At 38.8% G+C, this 20,131-nt stretch overlaps 1 protein-coding gene across 1 annotated transcript; it reads right to left on the reverse strand.

Moving 5' to 3' along the window:
- Window positions 1-12,632: 12,632 nt before the first annotated feature.
- Window positions 12,633-18,308, reverse strand: LOC141666724 (beta-glucuronosyltransferase GlcAT14B-like). Its single transcript, XM_074472887.1, has 4 exons — window positions 17,450-18,308; window positions 17,294-17,369; window positions 17,091-17,206; window positions 12,633-13,661 (listed from the first exon to the last, which is right to left on the reverse strand). The coding sequence occupies exons 1-4, from the start codon at window positions 18,030-18,032 to the stop codon at window positions 13,144-13,146; spliced, it is 1,293 nt and encodes a 430-aa protein (XP_074328988.1). The 5' UTR covers window positions 18,033-18,308; the 3' UTR covers window positions 12,633-13,143.
- Window positions 18,309-20,131: the final 1,823 nt, after the last annotated feature.

A 20,131-nucleotide genomic window follows, 5' to 3' on the forward strand; every position in this document is an offset into this window, starting at 1 on the left:
AATTAAGATAAAAATAGTGATATCGTCACTAAGGAACTGAAATTAAAGGAAACAAATATATACATAATGCGAGAAATACAAAGTTCGATCTGGTCAAAAGTACAACAGTGCTACAGTCATCTGCCCAAAAGTGAAATACATGAGTCTATCTGTCTAGTCAGAGAAAGGGATACTATATACAAGTCAACTATAATTGGCTCTTACTATGGCCTCGACTAACTAGACGACTAGACTACCACATCACTGGTCCTGAATCAATCACCAGAGCGAGTCAACTCCCACACTCTCTCCATCGCATGACAAAAAATGTAATCAGTCTACCTCCTGGATATCCTGCCATGTCTGTCTCCCTGAAGTGATCGGAGTCTTGCACGGGCCATAAGCTCTATCCCAGTCAGCTCTCTCCTCAGAGATCGGGGTATGGTAGCTCTAGCCTCATGAGCTCGTGCATGCCTACCAGCTCTCTCTGCATCTAACTCTCTCCTGACCTCATCCAGCCGGGCCTCAGCAACAACCACTCGAGTCCTTAGAACATCCTGAACATAGCCGTGAGCTGACAAAGACTGCCTATGGGCAGGGTCGAGAGGTGGTGAATCCGGATCTGCTGGAGTGCCTCCCCGGTCTGCCTGGGCTCGGGGGTATGGGTCTCAGAGCTGTCATCATAGGGGCTCTAAGATAGTGGTGGAGGGGTAGGAGCTCTGACCACGGGGAGTGAGGGTAGAGGGGTACCAGTATACTCCACTATAGCTCTGGCATGCTCCTGGGACCTCATCCGGGTCCTGTTCATCTGAAATAGCAATAACCTCTATCTCTGACTCCTCGGAGGGGTCCTCCTCATCCATCTCATCCTCCTCAGGCTTCTCCTGATCCTCGGCATCTAGTAGTGCCTCATCATGCTCACGCTCGAACATCTCTGGGTCCTCTATCTCATGCGCCTACACATTAAACGAGCTAAGTTACTATCATGATACTTATAAAAATTCCCGGAAGGGTTTTAACTGACAGCGCTACTTTAAGTAGTCCGACCATGAACTTGGCAAGAGTTCTAATTATCTTTGCGAGTTTATTATTATATCGTCACATTATCTCTGAGGTTTATAACGCTTAGCTCTGATACCATTTCTGTAACACCCCCAGATCCGGCGTCGGGAATCCGGGTCGTCACAATCTTTCTTTCCATGAATATCACTTAACTTAATTAAAATAAATAACCTCATGTTGTGACCCCACAATAACACACACCACAACACGTTATAGTCCCAGAGATGAAATTGAAATAAGTACAAGTCCTTGAATCCACAAATTAAAAGTTATTACAACCCAAAATGATTACTTAATAAGTTTATAGTTAATGGCCATTATCTGCCACAAGTTATAATTATACATAATTGATTCTTAAAAGTTGAATGCTTGGTCTACAGATAGATCTACCTCTGCAGCTATAGCAGCTATGATATCAACGGGAAGACGCGGAACGCTTCCCATGCTCTTGCGATGGGTCTTCTTAAGTCTGGCCATCCTTCCTAATTGTTGTTGTGTGATGAAGAAATGAAGCAAGAGTGAGCATTACAGCTCGCAAGATAATATATAGTGTAATCAATAATGCAAGTATCTAAATAGATAAATTACTGGAAAACTTTATCAAGGGTAAGATAATTACTTACTGAATATAAGCTTAAAGGAAGATGAAGTTACCAAATACTTCACTATACTTATATCATTTTAGAAAACTACTTGAACTACCACTGTTCAAAGTATAATAAATTTTCGAAGTTCGTCACATAGGTGAGACTACAAGATAATACATGAGTAGATTCAATCTTTGAATTATCATTTGAAAGAAATGAAGTTACGAGATACTTCATTAAGTCCTGATATATATACTCATATATATCTTTCTTACATTTACTGAAAATCTCTTTCATGCAAAGTATGAACAGAGTTATAATATTCAATAAATTTGGAAAGAAGAGATTTTTTGGCATAAATCCGATATATCGCTGATCGGGAAAAGATCCCCATTAACCTTTTCTACTGTAGATGGATGAATTCCTCGCCAGTCATCACCCTGGCCGCATTAGGACCTCGCGCTAGACCGTTACCCGGCCACTCATGCGTGGATGGACTGTCACCCAGCCTCTTACACCTTCATACATCGTACCCCGGCCTGTCGCTTATGCCGACTCAATTAGATGGACTTACTTCCCGATCATTGGGCAAGTAATCAAATTATTTTCTCAAAACAGCAAGCTCGTTGCGAATATAAAATACACCACAGAGCCGGGTCCCTCAGATTTTTGAGCGAGTATTCAAGTCCCCTTCGAAAGGAAGATCTTAAATTTGAAAACGAGTTTTGGGATCCGCTCTAAATTTTAAAACCATTTTGAAGACTCGAAAACATTTTAAAGAATGTTTAGAGTAATGATGATTTAATAAAATAAATCAGTCCCGATATACTAGAAAATATCTGAATATTATTATTTAAAAAATATTCCCATAAAGGATAATATTTATAAAAATAATTTAAGTAGAAGTTTTAAAACTCATACTTGAAACGAATAATAAATAACAAAAGATATACTTATACGAAAGTACGATCCTTATTTGAATAATCGAAAATAAGTTTGGTTATTATTCAAAACCATCGAATATACCTTATTTGATTAATAGTTATAGAAAACTATATATATATATATATATTATACTCGGGAACATCGACTCCCGGTTTAGAAAAATGTTCACCTTTGGGTCCCCTATACTAAGGGTATACACAACTACTGTTTATCTCTAGCATAAGTATTATGCAGTTTATAATCAATTGAATTGATAAAAAGGTATCAAGATTACGAAACAGGCATGCATATATATCATATCAACATGCTCCAATATATCGCAAGATTTGCTAATAACAATCATGCACTTATCGCAAGATAATGCATATACATATATACATCACAACAACAGTTATACAAGTAGAAAACTTGCATGAGCGACTGGGGGTGGTAAAAGGCCTGGGGCGAGTCTGGTAACCTAAAAACAACATATAAGTTGGAATTAAACCACGGTCGCTTAAGAAACTAGTCTTTAACCAATTAGACCCTAACGTTTGCTTTTGCGTTTAACGATTCACATAAATCGCTCGAGTACCCTCGGCTCCACCATTTTTAATAGATTAACCATTATGAATTTTAAGGCGACTCTTTTGCGAATACTCTAACAACTGACCTATTAACCTTACATAATTGTTTCATACTCCAAATAGTCATTTAAGGACCTTAACCAAGGTTTCAAAGTAAGGCGAGGGGTAATGGTTCGTTCACGAAAAGACGTTACTTAAAACGGTCGTTTCTCCTAAACCGTACATCGGATTCAAGCGAACCACATATCAAAATGAAGCTTACGACACGATCTAGATAAACATGGAAAAGTTACAGATTAAACAGTTATCTCTCTGTCCCGAACACTAAGAGAAAACAGTGGTATGAAAATGGGCATTACGACGGCTATGTTTACGCGATTACCAAGTTTTGAACCACTCCAAACAACCACAAATAAACTCAAAACCATAAATACAACCAACCTTCATCCAAACCCTTACTACATCAGTCCATAACCTCATGATTATCCACCTCATTCAATCACAAACAAGAGCTACTAACTATAGTTAAGGTTCATTAACTATAGTTCATTAACTATAAACAAGATTCAACCATCAAAATCATTATAAACCCAACCAAACTTTAAGCAAATAAGCATCATGCTTCTCATATACTATATCAATGAAAACCATTCCTAAATACTCAAAAGTAAAGCTAGGGTTTGAAGTTTATACCTTATTGAAGCTTCCTAACACAACATAAGAGCTTTGAATGCCTAAAAGAACCTTGATCCTTGCTTGTATAACCTTAAACTTTCATAAAAAATCAAGAAAACTAAAGTTATTTCTTAAAAGTTACTATTCACCATCTTCTTCCTTGATTTATTGGAAGAAATTCATGAGGAATTGGAAGCTTAAACTCCTAGGATATACTTATCTAATCATCAAGAAGCTAAGGAATTTACCTTGGATTTGTTTATGGAGTGAAGCTTGGATTCTTGAAATTATTCTCTTCCTTGGAATGAAGAAGCCGAGAGCGAATAAGCAAAGTCAACTCCCCTCTTTTGTTTTATGAAATTATGCTTGTTTGCTTCTCTTTTTGTCTTAGCAATTGATTTTCTTTTTACCATGGTTAATTTTACATGGCCCAAAATCAACCAACAAAACAAAACCCCTTTGTCATGCTTATGTCATCAAGCTTGTGTCATTTTTTAACACTTGTCTTCCCTTTGTGGTGTGATGACATCATCATCCATTAAAAGGATTTTTTAACACTTGTCTTCCCTTTGCTAATGACCGCTTATCTGTTATACGGTTCGCTTAACTTTCGTTCTCGTTTGTCGTATGAGGGATCATATCCGGGGTTTTATTACTTGGGTTCCCCTAAACCTTTCTCAATATTTTATATTCCTTTTATGATCCTCTCTTATAATACTTGAATTTAAATCCTTTTAATCATGTTACCTTATACTCAATTCTTTCGGTATCCGGTGGATTTTCGGGAAAAATCAAAGTGTTCGAATTTGGATTCTGACGATCTTTACATACACTTATATATCATATAGAGTACTAATAAGATCTCAGAATATCAATAAAAGAACTCCTACATAGTGTGGCATGAAAAGTTTTCTTAATCAGCATAATCAGCAAAATCACTATTCATAAGGGTTACAAAAAGTCCAAAATTTTTGGGGTTATTACAACCGCTACCAACGCTTTGCAAATTACTCATCTATGCCAGCGACGCTCTTGACACCTATGGTAAGCCCATGGCCATTTGCCAAGTGGGGGATTGATCTTATTGGGGAATTATCCAAGGCTAAAGGAGATGTCAAGTACGCAGTGGTTGTGGTTGATTACTTTACTAAATGGGCAGAAGCTATGCCGCTGGCAACTATCACCGCGGAGAAGATTAAAGACTTTGTCTTCAATTCTATCGTGTGCAGATTTGTAATTCCTTACAAACTTATTTCTGGCAATGAAAAGCAGTTTGACAGCAAGAAGTTGTGACAGTTGTGCAAGGATTTTGAAAATTAAGAAAGAATTTGCAGCGGTTTATCATCCTCAGAGTAATGGGCAAACGGAAGCTTTCAATAAAATAATAAAGCATACCCTCAAGACCAAACTGGAAGAGCGCAAAGGGAGATGGCCTGAAGAACTCCCTAAAGTGATGTGGTCCTACAATACTACTCCAAGGTCTACTACGGGAGAAACTCCGTTCATGCTGACTTACGGATATGAAGCTATGGTTCCTGTGGAGGTTGGTTTTGGGTCACTTCGTAGGGATCGTTATAGAGAGGAGGATGCAGAGGTTAACCAAAGTCTTCATTTGGATCTCTTGGAAGAAGCAAGGGAGAATTCCCAGCTGAGGTTGGCGGCATATCAACAGCGTGCGGCAAGGTACTACAACAAAAAAGTAAAAGGACAACAACTGAAAGTGGGGGATCTGGTGCTCAGAAAGGTGAGGTCAAACACGAAGAATCCCCAACATGGAGTATTTGGGGCTAATTGGGAAAGACCGTATAGGATAAAAGCAATCTTGTGGAAGGGACCTATCATCTTGAAGACTTGGAAGGGAAGTTGGTTCCGCGCGCATGGAATGCGGAAAACCTCCAAAAGTATTATCAGTAAGGCGCGGCTTTGGCCCCTTATATATTATATTTCCAGTTATATATTTAGGGCTATGCCCACGTTTTAGACTAGAAGCAATAAAATTCCTTCTATCCTAGGGGGTAGTGTATGTACTACTTACCTTAGGACTAGTTGAAGGATCGCATTTTCGAATAAATTCCCCACAGAGCATAGTAGCCATGAGACTGGTGCACTTTTTTGGCACTAGAGCGCATTACTAATAAAGACCTTGAAAAATTGTTAATGACTGTTTGACTTGTATGTTTGCTTAGTGTTATGACGTGTCCTAAGTGCAAAAGACGCGCCCTGGGAAGTTATCTTATAATTGCAAATGAAGAATTACGAACTTATAAAGGGCAAATTAAAGAAAACTCTAGTGAAATTAAAACTAGGACGCGTTGGGATAAAGGATGCGCCCAGTCAATGACTTGTCAAAGGAAATTTTATAATGAAAGGCAAACACGTGCACAATCCTGGATGATACTCTTTTTGGTAAGACGCGTCCACATGTTGTGCATGTCATAGAAAAGATAGGAAAGAGTGCGGCATGTTATCATGCTGATAGAGAGAACACATCACACAGGAAATTTATAAGAAAAAATGTAAGTGAACTAGTATAGTATATGTGGACACGTCCACATGGCTATGGGGCTGGGAGCGAATCAATGCATAAGGTAGATGATCCTAAACACTAGGATGCGCCCTTTTAGATGATAATGTTAAAGAAATCATAAACAATAAAAGACGCGTCATGAGCTAAAGACGCACCCTTAGTATGAGAAAGCAAAATATGCATGGTTAAGGCAGAAAAGCCTTGTAAAAATACAAGCAAATAAAATCCAGGAAACAATAAGTCATAAGTTCACTTCCAAGGCTTAAAAATGGGCCCACACCCTTGAGATGGTCCAAATAAAAGTTCTTTAATAAACAGAAGACGCGTCCTAAGCAGGAGGCACGTCCTGGGGCTTTTCCTGGTTATTTGGAGAAGGAGGAGGAGGCTGAGTCTTGAGTGGAGAAGGAGAAGGGGACGCGTCCTCTTCTTCTAAGCCCAGGAGGATCCTTTTGTTCTTGATAATTTCTGCAGCCCTGACTCTGAAGTCATTTACCCATTTCTGGGTGTCTTCATCAAATTTGGAGAAAGGATATTCTGGGTCATTTGCTATGAACGCAAAACACCATTCCTCAAACCCGGCTGCAAAACCATTCTGGTAAACTAATTTTTTCTCTTCCTTCCATCCATGCAACCTGTCATCATTTAGAGTATCCAGCTCTAGTTGCATGGTGGAATTTAAAGTTACAACACTTTCCATGGTCTTCTCCACGGAGGTAACATTACCTTCAAGCTACGCCTTCTCACCTTCAAGATGCATCTTGTCTTCCTACAACCGCTTGATCTCAGCATATCTCAGCATCTTTCTCTTGGGTGAGCAAAGTAATGCTCTTTTCCAAAGATCTGATCTTGTCTTCAGCCTGGTTTTTAGCAGTATCAGTAGTAGCAAGACGTGCCCTGAGTCGAGCAGCCATGTTGGCACTTTACCTTGCATGTAAATGAAGCTCAGCTGTTGCTTTCACCATGGCTTGCTCAGTCTGCTTCTCTGTCCTAAAAGTCCAGCCCCGAACTTCGTCCTCTGTGAAAGTGCCATATGAGGACGCGCCCAGATATCTCAGGACAAAAGATTGGTCGTCCGGCACTGTCTTCTGGCGCTTTGAGGGCGCATCCTCCTTATCTGAGACATTCACCACTGTAGTGTCAATGATCTTGGGAGGAGGAGAAGGAACCACAGGCGGTGAAGGGTCCTTGGTTTTTGGGTCAGACTTTGCAGGAGCTTGCTTCCTAGCTCTCAACTTTTTGGAAGCACTGATGGCAAACCCTTTGAGAAGAGAAGTCATATTTGTGACATAAACATGGAAAAATATTAGACATGAGCGGGCCAAGCTATGAGGGCACGCCCTATAAGATATGATAGTAATATTAAAAGGACAAGTGCACGTGATTTGGTCTTGTACGCGATAAAAGAGTCATTATAAAGACTGGACATGTCCTGTGTGATTGGACATATCCTAAGAACTATGAAATGTGACAGTCTTATGCAAACATTTAAACCACATAAAGGATACAAAGACGCATCCTGGTAGCAAGACGCGCCAAGAGCAAAAAGGGGTAGATTATAGATGCATGAATATATATCAAATAAAATTAAAGTCGTGCATATAAAAATGAAAGCATGACGCGTCCTGAAATAGAGGCGCGTCCTACTATGAAAATGCTTACCTTGTTCCAAATCTACTTGTCTACTGATGTCTAGTTGAACTAACTCTGTGGCATTAAACCCTCTAGCCTTTTCAGAGATCATAAGGACGGGCTTTCCATTGTAAAAATCTCGATATTTGCAAAGGGAGCCAACCCTTTCTGATAAAGCCCCAATCTTCTTAAGGTTGGCCTCTGTGATCATGTCCTTAAGGTTGAAATGCTCCTCAGCATACTTGAGTACCTTCTCCTCCCTCTTCTTTCTTTTTCCTATTAATTCCTTTTGGACTCTTTTGTCTAAGGAAGAAAAAGGAGGAATTGTTAAGGAAAGAGGAGATGAAAATGTCAAAGAGAGGAGGACGCGTCCAGGTTAATAGGACGCGTCATGGGGAAAGCACTTACTTGGTTCTAAGTTGAAACGGACCCAGGCTCTCTTGACATCATAGATATAGAAGAAGGGCTCCTTCCAGTCCCTCTCGTGGCTCACCTTGCCTTCATTGAAACCCTTATTATTTAACCACTTGTTAACAACAAGGAAGTAGTAGCTGAGAATGGACTTTCTGATGCTGAAGAAAAAGCTAAACTCCTTCATGGAGGGCGCGCCCAACCTAAGATTGTGGTACATGATGTATAAAGCCCTTGCTAGTTTGTACGAATTTGGAGATAATTAAATTGGGGCAACGTCATACCATTTCAAAATCTTTTTGATGTATGGGTGCAAGGGCGCGCCCACACCTAGAGAGATGAGTTTTGGGGTTGGGACCATTTTGGGGATCCTCTGATTTTCTATATTAAAGATATGGGGCCTCATCATCCTGAGAGGACGCGCCTAGATTCCCTCCATGTCATAATACTTTATGGTCCACCCAATCTCCAAGTCTATTGCAGTGGATTCCATTCCAACGCAGGCCAGTTTTTGCTCTCTCTTCCTCCAAACATTCTTTTATGTCTCAGGAAGGTCCTCTAATTCTTTCCAGTCAAAATCGAGCTCTACGTCGATTGGTTCCCAATGTTCCAATGGGGAAACATATTGTTGAGGAGAGATAGGGTATTTTTTAGGTTCAGGGCCTTTTTTTTGAATTCGCCTTCACTATGAGGAGAAGGCGCGTCCCGCATGGGTAACGCGTCCTGAGAAAGGGATACATCTTTAGCAGGAGATGCCTTCTGAGTTGCGTGTCCTTGGTGGAAGAAGATATGATCTCGTCGTCCGTCCAATCTTCAATTTCTTGGCTACGGGTGATTTGGGAAGTTCTTTTGCGTTTCTTTCCCAGCCTTGCGCTCAGAGGAATGTTATCCATTGATTTTGGGCTTGAGCTTGTCATGATGGAGGTTTTTGACTTTAAAGATTCAAAAACACGGGCCTCAGCTTCCAAGAATGACTCTGTCCTATGGTGCTCTGGTGACTCAGGAACAAAAGAAATTGGAGGGGGAGAGTAGATCCATATACGCTTGTTAAGAACTTTAAATGGATGGAAAGGTGATGAAGAAGACGCGTCCTCCAGCTGAAAAAAGAAGGAAGAAGATCTTGAGGACGCGTCCATGTTTAAAAAAGAAGATACTGAAAATATATAAAAGAAAGCAAGGGAGGAGAATGGATGTCGTAAGGACGCGTCCTAAAAATCTATCGCAGGAGACATACTAAGGTGATGCGTTCTAGGGGGATAATGCGTCTATACAACTCTTGGTTGAAACAACTTAAATTGTAATAAAAACATGCACTAAACAAAGAAATGTAGGACGCGCCTTAAGCGGTAGACGCGTCCACAATAGTGGGAGTATAGCCGAATTTGAATCGATTGTGGTCAATTTAGGGAAAATTTTCTAGAACCCTAAAAACATGCAATCGGGAATCAAAGAAGCAAAATATGTAGCTTTAATCGATACATAGATATATATGCACTGTTATAACGAAGATTAGTTGAAAAAATGTGGAGGATATGAACAGTTTTTTACTTATTACAGATGATTTTCTTGGTGAAATTAAGGAAAAATGAAAGATCTACATACCTTGTGAGTTGGGGATTTGATCAAAAGAAATCGGACAATGGACGGTTAAATCGCCGGATTTCTGAGTGAAGCTTTTAGAAGCGGCGAAGATAGTGTTCGGAGAGAAGAGAGAGAGAGAGAGAGAGAGAGAGAGAAAGTTGAATGGGCGGTTGATTATTGAGGGTATTTATAGAGAGGAGGAGTGCTGCCAGCTGTAACGCAACGAACGATATTTGGAGACTAAAGGTTTGATGCGTGTAGGGAGCAAGACGCGTCCTGATGTTTAACATGGGAACAATCCAAAATTCTACTTGTGGTTTTAAATAGAAATTCCAATTTTGTTTTTAACTGCAAATGGAATTTGGGGGGTAGTTGTTATACCCGAATTTTGGTATTGGAATAACTCGGGTCAAATACGGACTAATTACAGTCAAACTCGATATTGCATTGTAGAAGGTGAGAACGCGTCAAGGCACACAGGGAGCGCACACCTTTGAGGGGGTATTTTACGAAGGATGGTCTTATGATTTTTCGGCGAAGAACCACCGTCATAGATCTTAATTTCGGCGAGAAACCTCAATCTTTGTTGTCACCAGATCCTCCGTCAACAAATTGGCGCTAGAAAGAGGGGTCATGATTAAGATCATAATCTTGGGAGGAAAAGATATCTTACAATCATGATGGAAGTTCTTATGATGGAAGTGATAGCAGATCTGAAGGAGAAGGCGAGGGAGGCTACACTCGCCATGAACCCTACGTGCCCAGAAATATCGCAGATCCTCCGAGAGCTCCAGATGTGGGAGGAACGCCTCCAGTTCTCATCAGCAACGCTGATATCTTGGAGTAGCTATATCGCATGGGGGATACTCTGAACAATTTTCACTCAAGGATGAGTACGGTGGAGCGTCGCAGGACGAGGAGGGGTCGTCGTTTTCCCCGCCGTGGCCACGCCGTAGGGAAAACACCCGTAGTTTATGGATATGCGCAGGCTAGCGGGGAAAACCCGTGAATCACTCCACGACGCTTGAAATATTCTAATGATGTAGAGTCTATTGTGGAGCTTGTCGATGAGGACACTGATGGAAGAGAAATGCCTCGTCTCGGTAATCAGGTTGTACCACACCCACATAGGTCTGGGCGAACGATGGACGGACGTTGTCATGCGGAAGATATTCAGAACCCAGATGAGGAAAGAAGAGATTTTTCAACCTTAAAGAGAATGCTTGGCATAAGGTTGGGAGACGATGATTTGAGGATGTTGCTGATAGAATGACAAAAAGAAGGAGACGCTGGAGAAATGAGGCCCCGTGATACAACACGTTTGCCCCTACATACCCAAGGGATGATAGGGTGCGGCACCGCGAGCACGAGCGTGCCCCTCCGCGAGGAAGGTTTGGAAATTATGGCCGAGGCTATCAAAGAAACGGACGAGAAAGGATAGAAAAGCAACATGGAAGGGCGCCATACAATGGAAGAAGGGACGGCGCGCCCTCCACTGAAGAAGCCCATGTCATTATTCCTGTAGCTTTTCACAGTGTTACGGGCAATGGATCTGGGACGCGTTTTCATAATCAGGACGGTGTGCGAATTCAAGAAAGATTGCAAAATAATAAAAAGATATCGAGACGTGGTCAGGAAGTATCCGGCACACATAACTGCCCGTTACAACTTCCATCAAACCTTTATTCCCAAACTATAAGTTTGGTCTATTCCGAAAAGCTGGGGTGTGTAGCAGATTCTTTTATCATCAGTTACTCCATCTACTCTGTTAAATGAGTAAAAATCTTTGTGCGCGGACAGTAAATATAGGTTGTTTGTGCTCGAAATAGTTGCTCTGATGAATGTACTTGTACCAATAATTTGATACCATGATTTGCAAACGCACCTCAACTGTATGATAGACTTGACAGGTAGCCTTAAAAGAATCTCCCCCAACATGTCTTCCTGTAAACATATTTGTCATCTCTTCATGTGTTTCACTTTTTTTAAAGTTATTTTTAACTCCTTGACGAGACTTAAGACTTGGCTTAGGGACTGTGACTGTTGCTTTTGTTGAAAGAATCCTACTGTACTAAAATTCTACAGGGCTAATGGCTATAAATACTTAATCTTTTTTTAAAAAAATTTGAGAATTAAGAAAAATAGTAAATTTGAAAATTTTGATTACAAGTGTGACGGGATTTATTTTTTGAGTAAGATATTATTATGAATTTGACAAGTAAATAGTACAAAAAAAAAATCAAAAAAAAAATTGTAGTGTGATGCGCGTTTCCGGAAAGTGGTGCATGTGATGAAGAAAATTTCCAAGTACACAACAAAAATAAAATTGAAATATCCATTTGAAAGTTGCTAAAAATAAATAGTCGGTATACTCAAAATAAGTATATTTGTTAGTTGGCCTATAAAAGTGATATTTTACTGCAATTAACATAATAAAATGTACTATATTGTGTGGAGTGGAGAGTATTACTAGGGGCTATAACCCACATTGTTCTGTGCATGGAAGCTAGGGGATTTAAACGGTCCATTTTCCAAGTAAAGTCTAAGAAAGTGTCCAACAGCCAAAGCTAGGGGATGTAAAAGTAAATTAACCCAAAAATTAGCAATAAATGTTTTAGAAGAGAGCAAAACAGACTCCAATTGCCTGGCAACAAAAGATAGACAGATTAATGAAACGAAGTTTTATCTTTTTACATGTTATTGCTTGTCTAACATAAGGATTGCAAATTGCACAGTCCATTGGACGCTTTTACAAAACCATATACTATAACATTTCCATTGTCTATATTTCACATTCTTACAACACTCAAAAAATAACTATCATATATTACCTTGAGACGTCATTCACAAACAAAGAAACTCCAAAATCCCCTCTACTTTCCTTCACCAGACCCTGCTCATCATAGGAATGATCCTGGTAGACGTTACAGCAGCTTGATGGGGGTAATAATAACAAAATGGCTGCAACCACTACAACCCTCATCAATACATTAATATAAAGTTACTAAGCAGCCGATTACCCCATGCAGCAAGTTTTTCTGATTGAAACCAGTAAAAATTTCTGCAGTCATTTCCTACCTAAAGCTTTCTATTTATCAAATAGGCCTTTGTCAACCCTTCTCCCATAACAATACATACATCCAAAACAATTATGCTGTTTTCCTGCTACAAGATTTATCTTTTACAATTTGCACTGCCGTGGTCTGAAATTATCATTCGATAATAGGGAACTGATCAAAGTTTCTAGCTTCTTTGCTCCGATAGTTGGCCTTAGTTGTGTAATATTGCCCACAACAGAGCATGGATCACTGCCACTTTCCGTGCTCCCTATGCACCAACCACCAGGTACAGTCATGTTTCGACCTCGAAACAACAGATCAGAGTCAATCTTGTCCAGCACCGGATCATCTTGATGAAACTTTCTTGCAAATGGGGCATTACTCCCGGCCATCATTTGCATATCCTCAACAGTAAGGTAGTGGGGATGCTGCTTTGGGGGGTTGTCCCATGATATGTAGTGGAGATCACTATTTACAGTGGTGTTTCTGAACTCGTGAGCATTGCAGGCTACTGTGTGAAAGTATCCTTCAGGGGAAGAGATGAAGTTTGTGTAGTACATAAGGACTGTTCGCGGTAAGTTGTCCCATCCCCATATACAGTAATCAATAAAAGGTCTTGAAAGTGCCATCCAAGCAGAACCTGTAGGCAAAGCACATATGATTTACCAACTATGCATGGATGAAAAGTCTAATGTCTTTAGTAAGCGCAAGAATGAATTATTTTAAGGCACCATGTCATTTTTCTCTATCAAAAGATTCAAAACATAGTAAATCTTGCTGCATATAAAGTATGAAACAAAGCTTGAAGCATGACAATACTAACATATTGCTCAACTCAAGAATAATACTCCCTCCGCCCCCTTTTACATGTCCTTTTAACTTTTTGCATGTATTTTGAAGTACAAAAAGAATATATACTTCCACATATTATGATTAAATTTGTTTTGAATAAAATATAAACATTAAACTTTAATTCAGTAAATAAACTAAAAAAATAAAACACGGAAGTGTGCTTTTTATGCATCTTAATGAAAAAAGTCAAAAGGACGTAAATACATTCCTCACACATTTTTTTTTATTATGACTTCTGCTGGGGACACCATAAGCCAAACACCAAACAGAACCAGAATCTTGTAAAATATGAACTATTCAGTATCCACGCTAAGCATGACACAAGTCCCAAGAATGTACCTAATGAAGAATATGAAAGCAACAGGAAAAAAAACTGAAGCGTAATATGGAGAATCATGTATCATAGTTGCACTTTAAGCAAGAAAAAGGAGCACTTTATAGCCTGAAAAGTCTTCCTATAAAAATGTATCGCCTCTAGTTGTTACAGAGTTCTAATGTTTTCAAACTGAGTGATCCAAGTCAAAAAAACTTTCAACAACTTTCCAAAACATTCCAAGAATTTTCTTTAAAGTCGAGGGTCATCACAGAAATATCATCTCTGCTAGTTGGAGGAGCAAGGTTTACATAGATTTAATCCTCCCCTATCCCCTACTTCCGAGTGGGATATGACGGTAAACAAGATCAGCCAAAAGTAACTTTGCCTTTGAATATGTTTCCCTAAGTACAAGATAAACACGGTGACAGAAAACGGAAATATGTGCTACCTGCAATTAGTCAATTAGATTTCAATGTATACATCCTCAAATACATTTATAAACTTGCATTGGAATTTCATGTTTGTGGTGCTCGTGAAAAGTCCAGGCTCGTCTGTAAAGCTCTTAAGTTGCTAGTTACAGAACGCACAGTAGACATCAAAGTCTAAGTGTGCATTACTGTCTTTCAGTTATTCATCCTCAGTCTGCTATCATCTAGACTACCAAGCCCTTACTAAATCTCTGCTAGACCAAATAAGACAAAAGACATGAAATTTACAATGTGAACCAAATAATCTGGACTGTTGACTAATTGAATTGTAAGCAAAGATAAAACATAACACATAGTGTCTTAATTTATCCTATGATACTTGATTGTTCTTTCACAATTCTGCTCATATTCACTTTCCTAAATCCTCACGAAACTAACAAATTCAACCCCATCAGATCTATGCCATGGGTTGTGTGTGTGTGTGTGTGTGCGTGTGTAAGCACGCGAGCGCTCCTCGGCTGCAAATTCTAAGCTTCTCTTTTTAGATGGAAAGCTTTTAATTTTTATTTATTAATCATTAGTATATACTTTACAATAGCTACAACCTAAAACATATAAAAAAGTATAAAACCTATGCTGCACACTTGGATAATGCACACACCAACATCATGAATTAAAGTTGCAATGTATAAGATGTGGTTTCCAGCAGCCTACTGATTAGAAAAAGGATTGCTAATTTGTTTGCAAGCACTTCTGCTGGAGACCGTTAAGACATGATTTTCACAGCATCGACGAAATCGATCTACATTAGTAGTTGAGATGTAGCCATATGCGCGAGTTCGCTTTTTTACAAGTAATTGCTATGTTACCCAGACTCTTTATCTTGCCTTGAGTATCTATGTAGAACACTCGACACGTTAACATGTCTTTGGACACCTACCATTTATTTTGGTGGATTTTGTCACTTGGATTCAAGTGGTGGAGCATGTCATGATTTGTGTAAGATGGCAGCACGTCATGATTTGTGTTAAATGGCTAGCTTCCTTATAGCCCCTGACCATGTCTAGTTTAACAATTCTTATTTTTAAGCTCTCAGATTGGTACACTATAGGTGCAGGTACTTCAACATTCAACACACACACATACATATATATAATCTTGTGTGTGTATAAACTATAAACAAATCATACACCAGAAGGACATTAATGGAGAAGTAGTCTGCTTGCGAGCTTCTTTATTGGAGAATCTACGTGCAAAAAACCCTTTATATCAAAATAGGAGCCTTAGGTAATGTGACATTTCTTGCATTGGATCAAGATATGAAGCATAACAGAGAAATCAACTCAGGCAGGGACAGTCGTTAGGAAAAGAACTATACAATTAAAAGACAATTTTAACTCGTATAATTTATGAGTATGCTAGTCATAAGCATTCCATGATATACAAGAAATCGTACATTTGACATTATTACCAACTCCTTGTAGCACTTATTTCAAAACTGTCATCCCTCACAGGGAAAAGAGTCATTATAACTTACATAATTGTTGATTAATATGTAGACACAAGTCACAATCAATCCATATTTAATAGTTGCTTTGGACCGAGGAAACGATTTAAGCATCTTACTAACAAAATGTGGTGACTTGATATTTTATCTCTTTCATCACATAAATAACTTGAGTCAATACTTCATAGAAGTTCTTTGGTCATTTTACGAGGAAAATCAACTCAGTGAGGATGATTTATAGTATCATGCAAAGAAAGCAATAGATGGATGATCATAGATTAACAAAAACTGGTTATCTGAATGCCTGAGGAAGTTGATAGATTGATGATCATATATCAACAAAAAAGTTTGTCAATTGCTGAGAAAGGAACCCCATAAAAAAGATCGTCGATACAATCTCTGTGCAACTGACCAAAGGCTCAGATAACTAAGAACCAAATTCTCGAAGAAGGATGATTACTGGGCTTGCTAGTAAGAAACTGCTATTAGCATATAAAACCAAGATACTGCTTGTGGTTTTGTGAAAAAAATAGATTTCTATTTAGAAGCTATCAGTTGCATACAGCCCTCCATCACTTTTGTGCTTTTGGTGGCCAATTACTACAGCATTTTTCTGTGTGGTCAATTTGATATCTAGAAGAGTTTGTTGCTAGAGAAACACGCTACAGCAAGTAGACATGTAGTGCAGAATTTTCACTACGAAATTACAAGTGTAACACATGGCAAAAGAAAATGGAAAGGATTGACAGATGTACAAGTACAACAATAGTCACTCGAACTAGTTAGTGGGTTTTGTGCCCACAACTTACATCTTATATAGTAATCAGATCCACACACCAAACAATCAATGAGTAAAATTCAATACACAATCCAAAGGATTCCACACAGCTAACTGAGGTGAGCCATTTGAGGAAGTAGAGTAAATTGAAAAAGAAACAGATACACGCAAAATATACCCAATTTTACCTGTAAAAAGCTTGAACGCTGTTGGCACACTTCTTCGCTGAGTAATCCAAAAAACATCACTCTTTTTTGTCAGATACAACCCTGGATCCACAATCACCGGCTTCGCCCGCTGAAACCTACATTGATTATAGAATCAAACAATCAAACAACTAATAGATAAAATGAAATTGGATAACATAAAAGAAATCAACTAAATCACTTACTCTTTCCAGCCAATATCACTAGTATGATCAATGAAATTCAAATCCCTCGGCAAATACGAAAATGTATGAAGCAGATCTAAACACAAAACAAAACTCAATACACAACAATCACAAAATCAACAACATCAAAAAACTCAAAAACTTAAAGAAATTCACCATCTTGAGTAACAAGCGGATAATCCGAAGAGCTAAGATTAATAAACCAATCCCACTCCCCTCCTTCCTTCAACAAAATGGCGGCAGCGTGCAACGTATTGGCAACCATAGTCGGTCCACGATACGTAACCAAATTAGGCTTCCTCATGACAATCACATTCCCAAACCTCTTAAACAAACCAAACTCCCTAACAAACTCAAACAACTCCACCCGCTCTTCCTCCCCCGCCGCCGCCTCAAGATGCACAATGTACTGATTATGCGGATGGTATAATGCCAACAACGTCCGCTTCAGCATTGCTCCATCGCCAACAGAACCCGAAATGAAGTACGCCAGACGCGGCGGAGGCGGTAGTTTCGACACCGGAACAACACGCAGCTTGGATTCGATGAACAACGAGTCATCGGATAAAGCTGCGTATCGGTAAAACGGAATCACCGGAGTTCCGTCGGAGCACGTTAGGGTTCCGATGAACAAAAGAAATAGAGATACAATTGAGGCTATAGCTAATGGAAACATCCATCTCTTTTCAGTTTGGTTGTGTTTTAAGTGTGAGTAGTACTTTTTAAGCTGCTTCTTCATAACAGATAGATAGATACAGTTTTTTGTAAGTATTGTTCCGGAGGATTGAAGTTATTTTCCCGCCAAAAAATGAAGAGGATGGGGTGGAGATTGGGGGATGTGAAATGGAGGTGGTCTGAGAGGGGAGATAGATACAGGATGAGTTGTGTGTATGCGTGTGTGTGTGTGTGTGTGTTTTATTGCAAGGAATGTGTGCGTTTAATCTGGAGTTGTGTTGTTGTGTTTGGTCGTTGGAGTGTGAGTTGGGGTCAAGAAACTGTAGTGGGGATCTACCCACAACAACGACTGTTTCTTTTTCTTACTTTTATATTTTCACTTTGCGCACGCCACTTCAACAAATAAACATAAGCTCTTCTGTATCCCGGATTAATGGGAATAAAAATGAAATATATTTTAATATTAAAATATTATTTAATATATTATTATAATTCTATTAGTTGTTTATTAACTAATATATATTTATGGCATCCATGAATTTTATATTTATTTATATTTAATTAATATTTTATTTAAATTTTAATAATTTATTATATTTACACTGATAAATAAGAATTGTGAACGATTTATGAGATGTCAAAATCGAATCGTCATGCACCTTACATTTGGTTTTGACAAATATTGAATTCAACATTTGATGCTGTATGTGAGAATTTTATGGAAAAGAGAGAAGGAATTTTATTGATTCGTCAAATATCTTATCAGCTCGTATGCGCACATACGATCCATTTAAAAACTTTTTATTGTCGGTGAGATCTCTCAACATGCTAGATCTACCATCACTTGAATCGTTGTTAACAACAATGTCCGTCAAGTTCATTTGGACAAAACTTCTCGTTATGGTCATCGAGATCAAGAGGAACAACACCCTCGTCTTAGGGATGCAAGAATTATCCTCTTGACGTTAGGAGGCAGACCCAATACTCACGAGTGAGGAGAATTTACAACCATAAGAGAAATAAATCTAAAAGTAGAGTACATTTGTGTGTCAGGCGATGCAGATGATCGTGTAGGATCACTTGTAACGAGAAACGAGGCTCCTAGACTTATTCGAAGGTGGATGAGAGAGCTCGATGATAGTGAAAGAAAACTTACTAATAAAAGTCGTCGTCTTGATCAAAATCTGGGTCGATGAACATCTACACGTGGTGGATCATCTTCACAGGATCGATTCCAACAAGCAGAAGATCCAAATTAAGAGATCGACATAATCATAAAGATCCCGACGGGCCACCTGGAGGATTATTACCAGGGAGAGACACTTCACCTCATGATGATGGACTCGAAAATAGTACTTAAGAATATTCTTGACAACTGTCCAGTGATCCTCGGTTGTATTAGACTAGTATATGTTCGTCATACGAAACATCATGACAAGTACATATCATTACATACATTATAGATCCAATTACTAAAGCATATGGAACTTTCTCAAACGGCTCTTATCATCTAATGATTTAAGGGGAAATTATCCTTTGAGATCACTATCCCATGAGACATCGAAACATATTATTTCTTTGCCTCCTGCATCCTAAAATGATGCAATATTTTATCAATATATGTACTTTAACTTAGGCCAATTAATCTCCTTGATCTATATGTATAGATATTGATCCCTAATATATAGGTAGCATCGCCTAAATCTTTCATCGAGAAACTATTTTCCAATAAAGACTTAACAGCCTTCTTTTAAACACGTGGTTCATCTTCGCTTTGATTAAAGCTAAACTCATTGACTACTTCATCAAAATGAATGTCCCATCTCCTTGAGGCTTGCTTCAATCTATAAATAGATAGAAACAACTTTAGACCATCTTAAAAAAATTTGGATCGATAAAACCCTCAAGTTGTATCATATATACATCATCTTCAAGGCTCCTATTTAAGAAAGCGGTTTTGACATCCATTTGCCAGATCTTATAGTCATAGTAAGCAGCTATTACTAGTAAAATCCTTATGGACTAGACCATAGCAACTGGTAAAAAGGTCTGTACTTTACCATCCATGTCAGTTTTCTCCTTGAAAACTGTTAGGCCTCAATGATACTATAGAAGGGGGTTGAATATAGTATCTACAATCAATTCGATTATAAACACAAGTAT

The sequence above is a fragment of the Apium graveolens genome, chromosome 6 (assembly GCF_009905375.1).
Source record: "Apium graveolens cultivar Ventura chromosome 6, ASM990537v1, whole genome shotgun sequence".
NCBI lineage: Eukaryota > Viridiplantae > Streptophyta > Magnoliopsida > Apiales > Apiaceae > Apium > Apium graveolens.